Source organism: Maudiozyma barnettii (assembly GCF_903064755.1).
Source record: "Maudiozyma barnettii strain CLIB 1767 genome assembly, contig: KABA2_13, whole genome shotgun sequence".
In the NCBI taxonomy this organism is placed as follows: Eukaryota; Fungi; Ascomycota; class Saccharomycetes; order Saccharomycetales; family Saccharomycetaceae; genus Maudiozyma; species Maudiozyma barnettii.
In genome coordinates this window covers 509,956-527,025 of record NW_024545250.1, presented here as the reverse complement: position 1 = coordinate 527,025, position 17,070 = coordinate 509,956, and the positions used below count along the sequence as shown (strand labels likewise).

At 35.2% G+C, this 17,070-nt stretch overlaps 7 protein-coding genes across 7 annotated transcripts; 3 read left to right on the top strand and 4 right to left on the bottom strand.

The window, feature by feature from the left end:
- Positions 1 to 83: 83 nt before the first annotated feature.
- CRT10 (Crt10p) lies at positions 84 to 2,969 on the bottom strand (the record flags this gene model as incomplete). Its single annotated transcript, XM_041553109.1, has 1 exon — positions 84 to 2,969. One exon carries the CDS (start codon positions 2,967 to 2,969, stop codon positions 84 to 86), a length of 2,886 nt encoding a protein of 961 aa, XP_041409043.1.
- A 280-nt stretch (positions 2,970 to 3,249) lies between these two features.
- APM4 (Apm4p) lies at positions 3,250 to 4,668 on the bottom strand (the record flags this gene model as incomplete). Its single annotated transcript, XM_041553108.1, has 1 exon — positions 3,250 to 4,668. One exon carries the CDS (start codon positions 4,666 to 4,668, stop codon positions 3,250 to 3,252), a length of 1,419 nt encoding a protein of 472 aa, XP_041409042.1.
- A 499-nt stretch (positions 4,669 to 5,167) lies between these two features.
- On the bottom strand, positions 5,168 to 6,031 carry KABA2_13S05258 (arginase family protein; the record flags this gene model as incomplete). Its single annotated transcript, XM_041553107.1, has 1 exon — positions 5,168 to 6,031. The coding sequence occupies one exon, from the start codon at positions 6,029 to 6,031 to the stop codon at positions 5,168 to 5,170; it is 864 nt and encodes a 287-aa protein (XP_041409041.1).
- A 556-nt stretch (positions 6,032 to 6,587) lies between these two features.
- On the bottom strand, positions 6,588 to 7,790 carry KABA2_13S05236 (uncharacterized protein; the record flags this gene model as incomplete). Its single annotated transcript, XM_041553106.1, has 1 exon — positions 6,588 to 7,790. The coding sequence occupies one exon, from the start codon at positions 7,788 to 7,790 to the stop codon at positions 6,588 to 6,590; it is 1,203 nt and encodes a 400-aa protein (XP_041409040.1).
- Positions 7,791 to 9,677: 1,887 nt separating this feature from the next.
- On the top strand, positions 9,678 to 11,057 carry PRS5 (ribose phosphate diphosphokinase subunit PRS5; the record flags this gene model as incomplete). Its single annotated transcript, XM_041553105.1, has 1 exon — positions 9,678 to 11,057. The coding sequence occupies one exon, from the start codon at positions 9,678 to 9,680 to the stop codon at positions 11,055 to 11,057; it is 1,380 nt and encodes a 459-aa protein (XP_041409039.1).
- A 2,192-nt stretch (positions 11,058 to 13,249) lies between these two features.
- GPD2 (glycerol-3-phosphate dehydrogenase (NAD(+)) GPD2) lies at positions 13,250 to 14,581 on the top strand (the record flags this gene model as incomplete). The annotated part of the gene is made up of 1 exon (XM_041553104.1): positions 13,250 to 14,581. The coding sequence occupies one exon, from the start codon at positions 13,250 to 13,252 to the stop codon at positions 14,579 to 14,581; it is 1,332 nt and encodes a 443-aa protein (XP_041409038.1).
- Positions 14,582 to 15,608: 1,027 nt separating this feature from the next.
- ARG1 (argininosuccinate synthase) lies at positions 15,609 to 16,853 on the top strand (the record flags this gene model as incomplete). Its single annotated transcript, XM_041553103.1, has 1 exon — positions 15,609 to 16,853. One exon carries the CDS (start codon positions 15,609 to 15,611, stop codon positions 16,851 to 16,853), a length of 1,245 nt encoding a protein of 414 aa, XP_041409037.1.
- Positions 16,854 to 17,070: the final 217 nt, after the last annotated feature.

The following is a 17,070-nucleotide window of genomic DNA, read 5'->3' as shown; positions in this document are numbered from 1 at the left end:
AAAACTTCCCCAAAGTACGATTACTACTGAATCAAAAATAAATAAATAACTAAAAAGAAAACCGAATATAACAAGAAATATTATCATACATGATAACGAGAATCTCCTGGTGATATTTTGTACCGATGCAGTTCTCCATGAGAATTCAAAAATAAGATAGCATAACCACCAGTTTTGTTTCTTCTATCATAAGGCTTATAAGTATAATCCATACCGATAATATTAAATAACCGGAACGCAACATCATCAACTCCACAAGTAATACCGTCTCCATGACGACCTTTCATAGTATCCTTGATACATTCATCTCTATCATCAATTGGCCGCTGTGGGTCTTGTGATTGCCACCCTAGTATATATTCTTGTCTAAATGACAGGATACCTTTGTATTCTGTTAATCTTAATAATGATACTAGGCCTAATTGGGAAGCCGCAACAATACAATTCAGTTCCTTAATAAAACAGACAAAATTGATCCTATTAATGGAGTCCATGAATGAATGGGGAATGCATACAGTAACGTCCTCAAGTGGGAAAATTTCGTCCATTGTGAAGGATGTTATTATTAATGGAAACAATTTCATTAAAAGTATACGTGATTCTGTGGTAACTAATAATATATCGTTATCGTCTATTGAATCAATCACTTTTTTCTCATTATTTTCTTGTGTTACTAGATCTTCCTTTTTCAAATTCATATATTTCATTAATTTTCTTACTTTAGAGACGTGGTTATGAAGAAACCATTGACCTTGTTGCTCATGGGCATACTCTAATCTACGATTCAAGCCATTATCTTCATTGTTATCAAAATGGCTGTCAGTGGTGCCAGCAGAAATTGTTGTCCTAAACGGAGCTGCGTCCATATATTCGTTGCTAATAGAAACTGACCTTTCTTTACTTGCCAATGCACCATCATTATCGAATCCTTTCCTAGAAAGGGGCTCCATACCTAACGAAAAGGGTGATAACGTTTTTTGTGCCATTGCAGGTTCAGCAGGCTTCTTAACTGTGGGATCATCTAACCTGTGAAATACTGACCACTCATGCCGGCTATTCTGTCTCCTAACTTTCCATTCATATGTCATATCTTTAAATTTTCTTTGAGGATAGTAGCTCTCCAAATCATCTTCCTCTGCTTGGAAAGGAAAATATGCAAATTTAAAATTAGTATTGTTTATGGGTGTCTCTGACCTTAAACTGAGGGCGGTACTAGAGCTAGACTTAGGTCTTGAGCAAGGTTTGATTAAGAAGCCACCATTCCATAGTTTTTCATATCTTTGAGTATCAGTCCCACTGAAACAATTACAACTTTCTTTTGAAGTATTTCCTAAATAATAGTGATTGATGGGGTTAATTCTCTCATCCAATTCTACACGTTCTTTTGATCTTAGCTCAGTACGTTCGTTTAATACCAACCAATCAAACCCCTCATGATCACCCTTTATCAATGTTGCAGAGTCTATTTGTCCATATATATCAAATGTGGTAAATCTTAAGTTTACATGTGTATCTGGCATTCCGCCGATACATCTCCATGTTAAATTCGAAGTCGGAACTGGGATCTGAGTTGTTAATGTCCCAGGACCTAAGCGATTAGATATACTAGGATTTGGTAACTCCCCATTTAAAACCATTGTATCCATTATTACTGATGAAAGGATGGACTGTTTAAAAAATTCTTTGAAGTTCAGATTTAACAATTCAAACGTCGGTACGGGCAAGAAATCAGATCTCCTTAATGGAGTTACAGTCCAAACCATTTCATCAACCAGTTGCGTATCCAAATGAATCACATCCAGCTTTTCTTGGGTGAATCTGACCTTTATTACACTGATAGAACCTTTCACAGTAACATACGTTAATGTGACATACCCTTGCAAATCTAGCGAGTCTTGTATAAAATTAAGGCAAGGAACATTATGCGGTGTCGATAAAGTACCTGAGCTTTCTACATATGCACCTTCAAATCTAAAGATAGATATCCCGGGACCATTATGACCAATCGCTACAATAGATACTTCTGAACTTAATTGGATAATATCTAAACTCCAAGCACCATGCGTCACATCCAGTATGGCAATCGGGAGGGCTGCGTATTTAGAATAAGGAGTAGCATCCTCGCAAACTTTATAGCCACACGTTACCAATAAGTCACTGCTGTGTAGTATCCAATGTGGCAAGTCGATAATAATTACGATGCCAACTTCTGTACAAAAGCAAAGAACATCCAGCGATTGAAATTTACAAACCTTCATAAAATTTACACGTAGCAAGTCTGTTTTTGTGAAAATATCATGTTCTATGAAGTCTCCAACTGAGATACCAGATGGAAGATCTAAAGATAATAGATCAAACAAATCAAATGATTTATTAGTCTCCGTGACATCTCCGTCAATATCATCATCCATCTTAAACCTAAGAATTTTGGAACCAACTACTACAATAACCCATTCCCCATATGTACATAACAAATTATTATTAAAATTGAGTAATGGGGTCCTTGAATCGGATAATCTGTATGGTATATTATGACGTTCAACTTTCTCAACAACTAGTTTTTGATTATTAGGTAAGAACATGGTTGCTGGGTCCTGTATTCTTGTATCAGACCACACTGGTTCAAAATCACCCATACCTTCAGTTCGGATGTATTCCAGTAACGGTTCACCATGATCGGTTGTTACTGTTAGGTCCTTATTTATTGAGAATGTTTCCAGATCATTATAAAAGGCCTTAATTCGGTAAAATGCAGCGGATGGAAGGAAGCATGTGGGATCAGGAAACCTTTTGTCTAAATAATAATGCCTTATCTTCTTTTTCTGGTAAACTCCAACATTGTTGAGATCATTTATCTCTGTGTACATGTCAGCATCGTATGGCAACGAATCAGTGATTGACACTTTGTAGGCGATACGATGTACTAAAAGCCAGTTAGCAAATCGTTCTTGCACAGTGTCACTGTTCATTCTTTAAAGAGAAGTTGTCTGAGACCTCAATTTCAAGATACACACACTTTTAACTAGTTCATATGGCTGTTCCTGATGTCTTTTGTCTGTCTCTTACTAGAGTCATTAATCTACGAATATTTATTAATTTTTTTTCTTTAAATTATGAACGTTCAAACATTTCTCCCAAAGGTGATGATGATAGCTCCCTGGGAGAACAATGATAGTTTGTTTGCATTTATCGTTACAGAAGATGTGTATTTTTAAAAAGGGTACTTATATATAATATATACAACATATCTCAATATCTGACCTCATATGCTCCCGATTTCGAGATGTATTTAATCCATTTGATTGTACGAATTGATGCAGTCGGATCTCTTGATGGAAGAACATTGAAGAAATGAATTACAAGGCCAGAATTGCTAAACATTAACAATTCAAATTCGAGTGAGATCGGTGGTCTGGACCACTGTTGTAATGAGAGTTCTGTAGTGTCCTTTGAGCATACAGTGAATGCGCTCAGCATATTTTCTGTTAGACCTTGGAATTTATTAAACTTCCATAACATGACGTTCTCTTCTGGGACAAATTTACAAGAACCATTGGTAACATTAATTTGACAATCTATAGTCCCTAGTGGTACAGGCACCTTCAACTGAACATCTGTAGCCGATAGCTTTGAAGGAAATAACGATTTGAGATTGATTCTAAAATCGACACCACAAGAGTTTGTACCATCTCTTGGGGAAGTCATAACAGTAACAGTAGGAGTGATCTTGAATGGTAGATTGAGATTCTTAGACACATGATATTTCATCAACTCTAAAGAGCCCTCCGGTGGTGTAAACCTTACTATATGTTCCTGTTCGAATTTATCGAGATCGACGCATTGGTGAAATTTGCAATTCTCTAGTTCTACACTAGTTGCAGCCGATGTCGGTACAGATTGCGCAGTTTCAGCGCCACGAGGCATTGCCCTCCCAGCCATTGAATCGTTTATTCCAAACTGGCATATTTGTTGTCCCTGTAGATGACTCATTAAATCAATAGAACCATCGACGTAAGATTTTAATATAGAACCATCTTTCGCGACTAAGATATTAATTCTTTCATTAACATATAGGACCACTTCATTCTTGTTCATCTTCTTTGAAGAAACACTAGTTGATAGCGTTCTTGTAACATTATTTACAGCATTAGGTTTCAAAAAATTTGGGAAAACTTTAGATGCATTATTATGATTATTGTGACTGTTATTATTTTTATGCGATGAAATACTCCCTTCTGTAATTAATTCAGGTCTAACTGGTTTCTGGGACATCTGTTTCACAACTGACGTCAATTCTGTTTCTACTATAATACCAGTCTCCAATAGCATGATCCCTAGTGCCTCATAGGCAATCATGAACTGTTCCTTTAGGGATTCACTATTATCAATAGCATACATCGTCAGAATAGAGTTCAAACTGTATAAGAATTCCCATATTCTTGCCGAATTGGTATTATTTCTGTTCACTGTCACTAACCACATATTATTAGTTGAACGAATATAATGAAATGTAGTGGAACCCAAAGTAAGAATCGGTGATCTCACATCGAGACTATTGATTATTTGGATCCTAAATATATCTGCAATTGATCTCTTTATTGATCCTTTATAAAACTTTGAAACTACAAGCTCCCCACGAGGAGTATATATCAATACTGCACTGAGCATTCTCTAATAGCTGGTTTCCTAATTATATCAACTAGCGTTCTTTGCGTTTGTTTCCAGAATCACAGGATTATTCTAGTCTATTTATCTATTTATTTATATATCAACAATTCTTAAAAGTGAAAAATTATTGTGAAGTGAAGATTGGGGCCGGTCGCATTATGTAGCGATACGTTAGAACTCGTTAGAACTCGTTAGGAGTTTTATAGAGATTTAAGACAATGAACAGGCAAACAGATAAACAAATATATTAATATAGCTTGGCCTTGGAATCTGATGGTTATCAAGTGTCTCTATTCATGAGTTAGTAATTTTGATAGTTTGATACTTTAATATAGTTTAATATATTCTTAAATAAGTAATAAATAATAATCAGTCTAAAAATATATGGAAAATTCTGTATGTAACAAGTAGAAGTGGAACAAGAAGAAATCACATCATGACTGTTAATGTTCATCTACTCCTAAATTATAAACGTCAGGTTTCTAAAAGATTCAGATGTTCACTTCTTCTTACTTAAACTGGTGAAGAATCTTTTAACAGCCTCCACAGCAATCTGAGCTATTTTATCACCATCACCACAATCTGGATCAAATGAACAAATAGTTAAAGAACGTGGTGTTGAATACTCTGGAACCATACCCATACACTCTAAGAGTTCATTTTCATACAGTCCACCTTCGGATGGGAAATCATTAACTTTACCATAAGCAGCATCCAAACAATCCAGATCTAAATGAACCACAGCTGGACTATAATCTCTCTTTTGCAGTTGAGTTTTTACTTCCTTTATGAAATCCACTTTTTTAGTTTCGTCACCCCAAATAATGTCCATATTAGCTTCCTTCACACGTTGTTTTTGAATTTCATCACAAGCACGTAGACCACAATAAAGAAACTTATCAAAAGTTAAAGGCTTGAAATAGGGAACTTTAGACATATGAGCTTTCCAACTTTCACCACGTAACATGGACAGGCCCATGGCATCTAAATAGCCATTAGTGTTTACATCTGGAGAATCTAAGTCATCATGTGCGTCAAAATATATAAATCCAAGGTTTTCTTCTCTTAAACCACATGCAACAGCTGCGGTAGCCATACAATTACCTGATAATATCAATGGGAAAGTACCATTAGCTATTGCATTTTTCACTATTACTGAGGTTCTGTTCAAAATTTCAAAACTTTTCCCAATTTCTCCTTCATATTCATCGACTCTTGGTATTTCTACAATATCCACTTCATACCCTAATTTTTCAAGGACATCAACGATACCAAAACCAAGAATTCTTTTTGGACCATTACCTACACGGAAGTCACGTTCTCCTACATGATATGGTGAAAAGATAATTGTGATTTTGTTCATTATTAGTGTTTATTTTATGTGATGGCTGTCTACTTGATTTGAAATGGAACTGAAACCAATAATTTTCAATAAAAAAATTCTATTTTTATATAAACTAGGAAATGGGAATAGTTCCTGAAGTAATTGAATAGTGTGTATCCCTTGTTGTCTTCATCCCTCTCAAATATATTTCAATTCTTATTATAAAGGTCAAGGGATGAGATAGATGCCCAAATGAAAAAAAATCGTCGTAACGATCGGCATATATTCAAGGGAAAAATGAGGTCAGAGCAATAAGAACTTAATATGTTTCGCAGGCCCTAGTTTACAACAATCATAACTCTAATACACCATTGAACATCGTATATTCAAGACGATTACTTTTGATTGATCTTTGTTTTTTTTGTTAAGACTGATGATGCTTACTTTAAACAATTGTCCTGTACGAGGGACCAATCTAGATTCTTGACCTTACAGAAAACCCCCTTCAGCTTTTAATCTAACAGTTAACTTGAATAGGTTTTAATTATGTAATAAATACATCGAAATATATATACATAAATGTATTTTACTATTATTACCACATTATATAATGTAGTAAAGTGGTTGCAATTGTAAAAATATACATCCAATCATTTACCTTGGAGGGTGTTAAATTAGCACTATTACGACTTGCCGTAGAGGTTGGAGCACTCTTAACGCCAGCCTTCAATTGTTTTGTTGCGCCTAATTCAGGGATGTTTGCTAATATAGCGTTAATTGAACTTGCAGTCAATTCCTCATCAAAGGTAATATCTGAGGATATGAACGTCACGATATTCCCTTCAGAATCAAAAAGGATACCACCAGTTGCAGTAGTATTAATTGGTCTATCAAAGGATCCATGACCGTACATATTAGAGAACATGGAGTAAAAGTTGTCAGAACTGGTACCGTTTAAACCTTGAAGTGTAGCAATGGAAGAATTCATCTTGGTAGCATTGGCTGAAAAGACTTGAATTTCGCCACATCCTTGGAAAACACAGGAACAGTAACCTTGATAATCAGATTCACTTGTGACTCTTGGTTGTGAATCACTACTTAACCAAATATTTGGAGCATTGTAATATGATGTGTGATTGCTACCCTCTAAATCATTTGGCATAGAAAACTCAAATAAAAACATTTTGGTGACACCACCAAACCCATAGAATGCAGGAATACCACTACGGTAAACACCACATCCACCATTGACACTAGATTTAGGACATGATATGTTAGAATACATAATATATTCTACATTTGACAAATCTTGCATATATTTACTAGGTGCAGTATTTGTCTTCTGTGGTGTTATAGCATCTTCTCCCACATAAGTTAAAGCTTTCCCTAAACAATTAGAATCCTTACCTTGATGACCTAGAAAAGTGATATTATCCATCACTACAAAATCCTTTGTATTATCGAATAAAGCAGAACGATTCCAATTAGTAGAAGAGTTATCGTCAATTGAGAAATGATGTGAAGTATAATAAGCGAATTTAGATAATTTTATTGGACCTCTTATATGAACAGCTAAATATTCAGAGAATGGAGCGTTTGTACCAGTGAACCATTCCTCTTTGTCTGAAATTTCACAAGAACAATTTTTATCATTGTTATTGATCTTACTAATTGGTTTGTAGGTAAAATCGTAACCGACTCCAGAAAATTGAATCTTACCTGAGGTACCTGAAGTATCAGCAGCTGTGACAATTGTGGAGAGTATTGAAACTAATAGGAATAATATTGAATTTTTCATCTTTGTAGATGTTTAGTTTCGTAGTGGGGAGGTTGCCAATTATAGAAACAATTATTTTTTACTTAGAGGAACGACACCATTTATATATATATATATAGTATCAAGTAAGTTTACAGTCTTGAGACATTGAAGGGATGTAAAATCAGAAGATCACAACTATGTGAAAACAGGGAGTAGCCTGGATTGATGCATCCCGGAACCGTAGAATCGTTGTTGTTCCTAAAAGGTGTTCTGCAACAACAGGCAGTATGTTCTTGTATTGTATATTTTGAGCCATCCCTCTTATCGTATTCTTATTTGATAATATAATCAAACTAGAGGAATTTATGTCATCAGCAGCACTACCCAGCAGCACCAGCAGCAGCTCATCCCTTCCCCCTTGAGCCAAAGAAAAACAAAAATGAACGACGAGCAACTGCTCGCTTCGCCGGTGGAAATGCTGTACAAGCGAGAATGAGACACTATTATTCATTTGCCATATACGGTAAGTGGTCAGTCCTCAACCAAGAGAGAAGAGAATCCCACGGTAGGAGGAGGTCGAGGTAATTTATATTTATTTGTAGCCATCACATTTTTCTTTTGGCTGCAAAATGGCTGTCTCGAGAGGAATGATTGGGGGCCGTGAAACGCAGCAGTTGCGTTTTGTTGCTTCTACTTATGGAAACAGGTAACAACAACAGTGCTGAACGGGTAGATAATTCGCACTCAGTAACAACCGATGATGTGTTTGGTGATTACCCAAATACCACACTCTTTATGAAAAATTATTGTTTCGCTGAGTGGTTTATATTGTTTTCAGTGGTAGTTTCGTTTGTATTAGTGTTTCATTACGATGGTCTTTGAGAAAACCAAGAGTTCAATGGTGTTTGTGGTTACAGTTAGGGTTGACCCGTTTGATATTTAGATTTACTGAAATGGAATGTATTTCAACTTTTAATAATTGTCTGATCAAAAAAAGCATTACTCCAGTAACTAATTGAAAATATATATACGCTATAACTAGAAAGGAAGAAGGATATGAAAATAGCTGGCACATCAGACCTTTTTTCGTTCTCTGTAAGTGCTCTTTATAAAGGAAATTAGTATTTTTGAAGTTGTATACGTTTGATATATAATATGAAAGTAACCGTCTCATTTTTTCTTGCTTTGAAAAACATAATCTTCTTTCAAAAGAGTGACTTCGAATGTCCGTATAGAAACACGACAATTCAGACATCCATAATTGATATACTGAAAAAACTCCTATTTTGGAATGTCAGAGAAATTATGTGAGCATGAGATATCTCAGAAGTCCTAATAATGATTAAATACTTCATTAGTTAATAATCTTTTAGGTAATAAGCGAAACAGAATTACAAGGAAATAAATAATATATCAAGACATGGAATTCTAAACTCATCTTCTAAGTTAGATCCAATTCGTTTTGTAAGTCTTATATAATAATAACAAACCACTCACAATTAAATAGAAAAGAATAATATCTTTTGCTTTATTTTGACATTAGAACTCAAGCTACAACTACATCTCTCTACATGCCGCTAAATCTAATGAACAAATCAAGATCTAACTCTACTATGTCTTCTTCAGCTTGGGATGACCTTTCGAATAATGTAATATGATTAAATAATGATTTAAGAAACCAAGGTATTTCCATACCATTACCGATATATTTGTGTCATATTTTTGGCCAATGAGCCACGTGATTCCCAGATTTTTTTCGCAGTTTTTCAACTGAAAAAAAACTTTTTTTTTTCTTCTTTTAGTTGTTAAAATTTCAATAAATTATAAGAAATTTGCGATGAGCAGAGGTAGAGAGAGCAAGACTAACCATTGAAACAATATACGATTAAGATAGACCAGTGACTACAAAAGAATCTGTTAAGGGTAATGAGTAACATCGTAGTGTTTGGTGGTGATTCCCACCCTGATTTGGTTTCGAAGATTTGCGACAACCTAAATATCAAGGCCTCAGAGGTTCATTTAGGTAAATTCTCTAATGGTGAGACAAGTATCAGTATCAATGAGTCTGTACGTGAAAAGGATGTTTATGTGATTCAAAGTGGGTGTGGTCAAGTCAATGATGCATTCATGCAATTATTGATCTTGATTAGTGCTTGTAAGAGTGCATCTGCATCTCGTGTCACTGCTGTGATGCCATATTTCTGTTACTCTAGACAACCAGATATTCCATACACAGCAAAGGGTGCTCCAGTGATCCATAGACCTCAAAAGGAAGGTGAAGCCAAATTGACTACTAGAAGACCAGGTGCCGATTCTTCTTTCAAAAGTTTGAACAGTGTCATTAGATCTACGATTAATCTTGAGAGTCCTCAACCAGTTCGTGCACCTGAACTAACATCTTCAAAGTCATTCTCTAGAATCCCAATGATTCCAGGTTCAAAATTACAAAACAGTCATACTAACGGTGATGCTGAAGATTTGTTTAATGCACAAAACGCAGGTTATAAACTATGGGTAGTACAAGCTGGTACTTTGATTGCCAATCTATTGACCGAGGCAGGTGCAGATCATGTTATTACCATGGATCTTCATGATCGTCAATATCCTGGGTTTTTTGATATTCCTGTGGATAATTTATATTGTAAGCCATTAGCACAGAATTATATTCAACATAATATTCCAAATTATGAAGATGCTGTGATTGTTTCTCCAGATGCAGGTGGTGCAAAACGTGCCACTGCAATTGCAGATGCTTTAGAATTATCATTTGCTTTAATTCATAAAGAACGTAGATCGCAATTATTGAAAGGTCCACCTGATGCTACATTAACCAGTGGTGGTACATTACCTGTCTCCAACAGACCATTAGTGTCACAACCGATTACTAATTTAAGACGTAGTTCAAGCAGTTCATCTGTTAGTTCTATTAATTCAGAATCCTCCAAATTTGTGCAAACTACTATGTTAGTCGGGGATGTTCGTAATAAAGTATGTATAGTGGTTGATGATTTAGTGGATACTTCGTATACTATTACAAGAGCTGCTAGATTATTAAAGGAACAAGGTGCCACTAAAGTGTATGCTTTGATTACACATGGGTTATTTAGTGGTGATGCATTAGAACGTATTGCTGCATCAGAGATCGATCAATTAGTTGTTGCAAATACTGTTCCACAACAACAAACTGTTGAGCATCTAGGTAATGATCGTGTAGATATCATAGATGTATCTCGTGTATTCGGAGAAGCCATTCGTCGTATTCATAATGGGGAATCCATTTCTATGTTATTCGAACATGGATATTGAAAATGAGTAAAAAGTAAAAAAGAAAAGCTTTTCTGTACATGTATAATATTAAATCATTACTAAATCATAATATCAAATTTTCACAACTATTTTACGTATGATATAAAAATAAAAACAAGATGTTTTATTACTTAATTTGATTTCCTCATTGACGTGTCATCGATCAAATTTTTATCAAAAGGAAGACTCAATCAAACCAAAGGCTTAGTTCAGTGAGGCTGTTACTACTTGAGCAACGAATAGTGGTATATATAATAAATCTATAAGTAAAATAAATAATCGGAACTGCCAGTAAAGAAAGAGAGATAATGGAAACACAAATATATAGATCATCTATATTAATTATTCTAACAGTTTGTATTCTCGAGAAACCGGACACCCAGACACCGGGGTGCGTCAATTTTTCATTTTCTGTTTCTGTGAATGAAATGAAAGGAAGCCGTCTCCGCTTCTTGCTTTGAGTGACAAAATTCTGGCAGGAGGAAAAAGAATGCGTTTCACGATCCTTTATAGGGTTTAGTCTTACCAACTTATTAGGGTTGGTATTATAGCCACACACACATATATATATACACGTGTGTATATTGATAGCAATATAAGGAATATTTAGTGAGTTGAGTAATACATCGCGTTAAACAGTAAGGAATAAAGTGTCTTGCGAGTTGGAGGACTATATTGTAACATATAGAGTACAGTGTACACTAGATAATCTGTTAAATCTTGAACGAGCCGATTGAGAAACCCGGTTATAAATGGTAACCGGCTATTATTAGTCAATACTTCTTGTAATGATTGAGATAATTTGTATATGAGTAATGATACCAGGTAAAATATAATATATTGCCCTACCAGAAACAGTCCTAATTGTGGAACAGTATGTGAAACTGTATAATATAGGATGTTTTCAGGTTTCATCTCTCTCTCTTATTTGGTTGTATTATTTTGTGGAGTTGGTACTCAAAACAAAGGAATGCATATATATATTAGCAAGGTTTAGCCGCCGGGCAAAATGAAAAACATATATATCTAAATATCGGCACCTTTTTTCTATATATGTGTTTTTCATATCTGCAAGATCATAAAAAGGGGAGATAAAAGGAAGAAACTTATACTTCAATGTTAGTTCTTTTGGAATAAGAATTAACTAATACAAATTTAAGGGTTGCAAATATATTGTATTCCATTACATTAATTATTATCAAGTAAGAACTACGCTCATTTAATTTCGTGAAGTTAAACAGATTTAATTAAACTTTTCTCAAGATTACTAATTCACTTCTCTTTATTCCAACGTTTGAACACATTTCAGTATTTTTAAGGGTTCTCTAGCTCTATTGGTTATTATGGATTTCCAAGTCATGTATGTGTGTCTCTATAAAAAGAAGCCCTTTAACCCTAACTTCTTCATACCCTAAACCCTCATTTGAGAATGCAAGATTATTTGATTCTGTCCGGTTGTTTTTTGTTTTTTTTGAAGCACCATTTGCACTATGAGGGAGCAAAATAAAATATAATAAAATAAAATTCCCTCTCTGTTGAGAAGAAAAAATAACAACGGCAGCAGCAGAGGGTTGGTTATCCGGTTTAGAAAAAGGAAAGAACAAAGTAACCGTCACGAATTGGTACAGAATTTAGTGGAAATGTTAGGGAGACAGAGAAAAGAGGGTTAAGGCAGCAGAATATTAACTAGATGGATCCAACGTTCTCTCACCTGACCAGGCTAAATTAGCCAAAAACAATAATACATTTATTTGTTCGCTCTTCAAAAGAAGACAAAGAGAGCATGCGGAGAAATGAAATAATGTAATCTTTTCCTTCACTTAAACAAAGAGCTTCTATCTAATGTATATTTTGGAATTCCCTCCGTCCCCTCGCATCACGTTTCCTCCTCCCGCTCTCCTCTCCAAGCATACAGTTATATCATCATCATCATCATCATCATTTATGTTATATATATTGATGAAAAGTGTGAAATATTAAGGAGTTTTCTTTTATTGCTTTAGACAATGATTATATTATTAGGAGGCAAGTATTATTAATGATTTCTTTTTTAGTTGTTTGATTTTATTATTTTTTTTTTTGCCAAATTTTTAAAAGACAATCTAATCTCATCTCCTTTTTGATTAATATATTCTTTCTTTTTCATCTCTTATTTTTATTTCATTTCTTAAGTTGTAAAATATTTTATTTAAATGTTCTTGATACCACAACGACTATTTTGTCAAAGAGTCATAACTCGTTGTTATTCATTTGATTATAAATCCTACATCCAAAGGAGACGCTTGAAATTATTATATAACAACAACAATACAAAAGTTTTCAAGATGTCTACAACACATGTACATCCATTTAAAAGAGTGGAATCTACACAATCCATTATTCATATGCATCGTCAACCTTTTAAAGTGACAGTCATTGGTTCTGGTAACTGGGGGACAACTATTGCTAAAGTTGTTGCTGAAAATACTGTACAAAATCCACATCTTTTTGCTAAAGATGTTCATATGTGGGTATTTGAGGAAAATATTAATGGTGAAAAATTAACAGAAATTATTAATACAAAACATCAAAATGTTAAATATTTACCAGGAATTGATTTACCACATAATTTAATTGCAAATCCATCTTTATTAGATTCTGTTAAAGGTGCAGATATTCTTGTATTTAATGTACCTCATCAATTTTTACCAAAGATTGTATCACAATTAAAGGGTAATATTTCCAAAGATGTAAGGGCCATTTCATGTTTAAAAGGTTTTGAAGTTGGTGCTAAAGGTGTTCAATTATTATCCTCATATATTAAGGATGAATTGGATATTCAATGTGGTGCTCTTTCGGGTGCTAATTTAGCTCCAGAAGTCGCTAAAGAACATTGGTCAGAAACTACAGTGGCTTATCAATTACCCGAGGATTTTAAGGGGGAAGGGTTAGATGTTGATCATAAAGTATTAAAGATGCTATTCCATAGACCATATTTCCATGTGAATGTTATTGATGATGTTGCAGGTATTTCTATTGCGGGTGCTTTAAAGAATGTTGTTGCTTTGGCATGTGGTTTCGTTGAAGGGCTTGGATGGGGTAATAATGCAGCTGCAGCTATTCAAAGAGTGGGACTTGGTGAAATTATTAAATTTGGTCAAATGTTTTTCCCAGAATCTCGTGTTGAAACTTATTATCAAGAATCTGCCGGTGTAGCAGATTTGATTACTACATGTTCAGGTGGTAGAAATGTTAAAGTAGCAAAATATATGGCTACAAAACATGTCGATGCATTTGAAGCTGAAAAGGAATTATTGAATGGTCAATCTGCACAAGGTGTAATTACATGCAAAGAAGTTCATGAATGGTTAGCTACATGTGAATTGACAGAAGATTTCCCATTGTTTGAAGCAGTCTTTCAAATTGTTTATAACAAGATGCCTATGGAGCAAATCCCTGAAATGATTGATGAATTAGAACCATTTGAAGTTGAAGAAGACGATGAAGAAGAACCATCTGCAGCTACCACTACAGTACGCTCATAATCATCTTTTTTTGTGTGTCCCCTTTTCCCTCTCTCTCTCTCTCTCTTTTATTCTATTTTTATTTCCTATTACGAACAAAAACCACTAAAGAACACCTAAATTCTGTTTTTTTATCTCTCTCTCTCTCTCTCTCTCTCTCTCTCTCCTACATCCATAGACCTCTCTCTGTATATTACATAAAGCTACATTTTTGCAATAGCATAAACATAAAGATTAATGATACGTTTAATTAAGATATCTTTAACGCTGCAGCGTAATTATATAACAGTCCTTTATTTTGGATAGAAGCAGGAAAGTACAAACTGCCATTCACCTCCTCCATCGTCCCCAATGAAGAAGACAAACCAGGATTATTCAAAGTTCTAACTTGATCCTTTTCCTTATCAGTTTAAACTCACTGAGTCGTGAAGTAGCTTCGTATGAATCATAGACCTAGGGTTTAGTGGATAACCCTAGGTCTAAATTTAGGTCTATGTTTTAAAAGAGAAAAGAAACAAAGAAAACCGGTCACGTGGGTGCACGTGACCGATCAGTTCCCTCTCTCCTTCCCCTTTCTGTGTGACTCACGTTATCTGCCCTATCGCAGGACAACTATATCCGACACCCGGACACCGCATACCTGCCCGTTATCGCAGTATGTGTCACTCACCCACACACCGCATACTACCTGCTGTTTTTCGTTTTATAACTCTGTGCCGCGCCAGCACTTTCACTTAACGGTCACACTTTTCGTGGGTTGCTCGCTTCTTTTGTCACTTAACACTCATGAAAAAGTATAAATACTCTATGAGAGATTGGATTAAATAATAATTTTTCAGTTTCTTTCCCCTTCCCTCATCTCTCCCTTTTCTAAGCTCTTTCTATTATCACCTTATTTCTTATTACATATTTCTTGTCTCAGTTCTAAAGATTGAGTCAGACAACAGATCGTCATCATCATCGTCATCGTCATCGTCACATATTTACATCGTCAGATCGTATCTTAATCACATCTCAATCACATCTCATCTCATATCAATTATACACAATGTCTAAAGGAAAAGTTTGTCTAGCTTACTCTGGTGGTTTGGATACCTCCATCATTCTAGCCTGGTTATTGGAACAAGGTTACGAAGTCATTGCCTTCCTTGCTAATGTCGGTCAAGAAGAAGATTTCAAAGCTGCTGAAGAAAAGGCTTTGAAAATCGGTGCTACTAAGTTTATCTCTGTCGATTGTCGTGAAGAATTCGTCAAGGATATCCTATTTCCAGCTGTTCAAGTCAATGCAGTCTACGAAGACGTTTACTTGCTAGGTACTTCTTTGGCTAGACCAGTTATTGCTAAGGCTCAAATCCAAGTCGCTGAACAAGAAGGTTGTTTCGCTGTTTCTCACGGTTGTACTGGTAAAGGTAATGATCAAATTAGATTCGAACTAGGTTTCTACGCTTTGAAACCTGATGTTAAGGTCATTGCTCCATGGAGATTACCAGAATTCTTCGAAAGATTCGCTGGTAGAAAGGATCTTTTGGATTACGCTGCTGAAAAGGGTATTCCAGTCGCACAAACTAAGGCTAAGCCATGGTCCACTGATGAAAACCAAGCTCATATCTCTTACGAAGCTGGTATCCTTGAAGATCCAAACACTACTCCACCAAAGGACATGTGGAAGTTGATCGTCGACCCACTAGATGCTCCAGACAAGCCACAAGAATTACAATTGGACTTCGAAAAGGGTCTACCTGTCAAATTGACTTACAACAACAAAACTGTCACTGCTCCATTAGATATCTTCTTAGAGGTCTCTGCTTTGGCCAGAGCTAACGGTGTCGGTAGAATCGATATTGTTGAAGATCGTTACATTAACTTGAAGTCTAGAGGTTGTTACGAACAAGCTCCATTGACTGTCTTAAGACGTGCTCATGTCGATCTAGAAGGTCTAGTTCTAGACAAGGAAGTCCGTCAATTGAGAGATTCCTTTGTTACACCAAACTACTCTAGATTGCTTTACAACGGTTCTTACTTCACACCAGAATGTGAATACATCAGATCAATGATTGCTCCATCTCAAGAGCATGTTAACGGTTCCGTTAGATTGTCTCTATACAAGGGTAACGTCTTCGTTCTAGGAAGATACTCTAACACTGAAAAGCTTTACGATGCCACTGAATCCTCCATGGATGAACTAACAGGTTTCGAACCAACCGATACTACTGGTTTCATTGCTATCCAAGCAATTAGAGTCAAGAAGTACGGTGAAGCTAAGAAAGCTGCTGGTGAAAAACTAACTTTATAAGTAATGTGTTCTCTTAACCCCCTTTTTGAATATGTATCTATTTTTTCTCCAAATATTAATTAACCATGTATATCTAATTCAATAATAATATCATCATCATCATCATCATCATCAATAGTTTGTTATTCTTTCAGTAATCTTTTTTTTTTCTTGCATCGCTTGTATAAATAAAGGGAACTCAAGAGATAAAGAAATACATAAATGGCAGTGGCAAAAC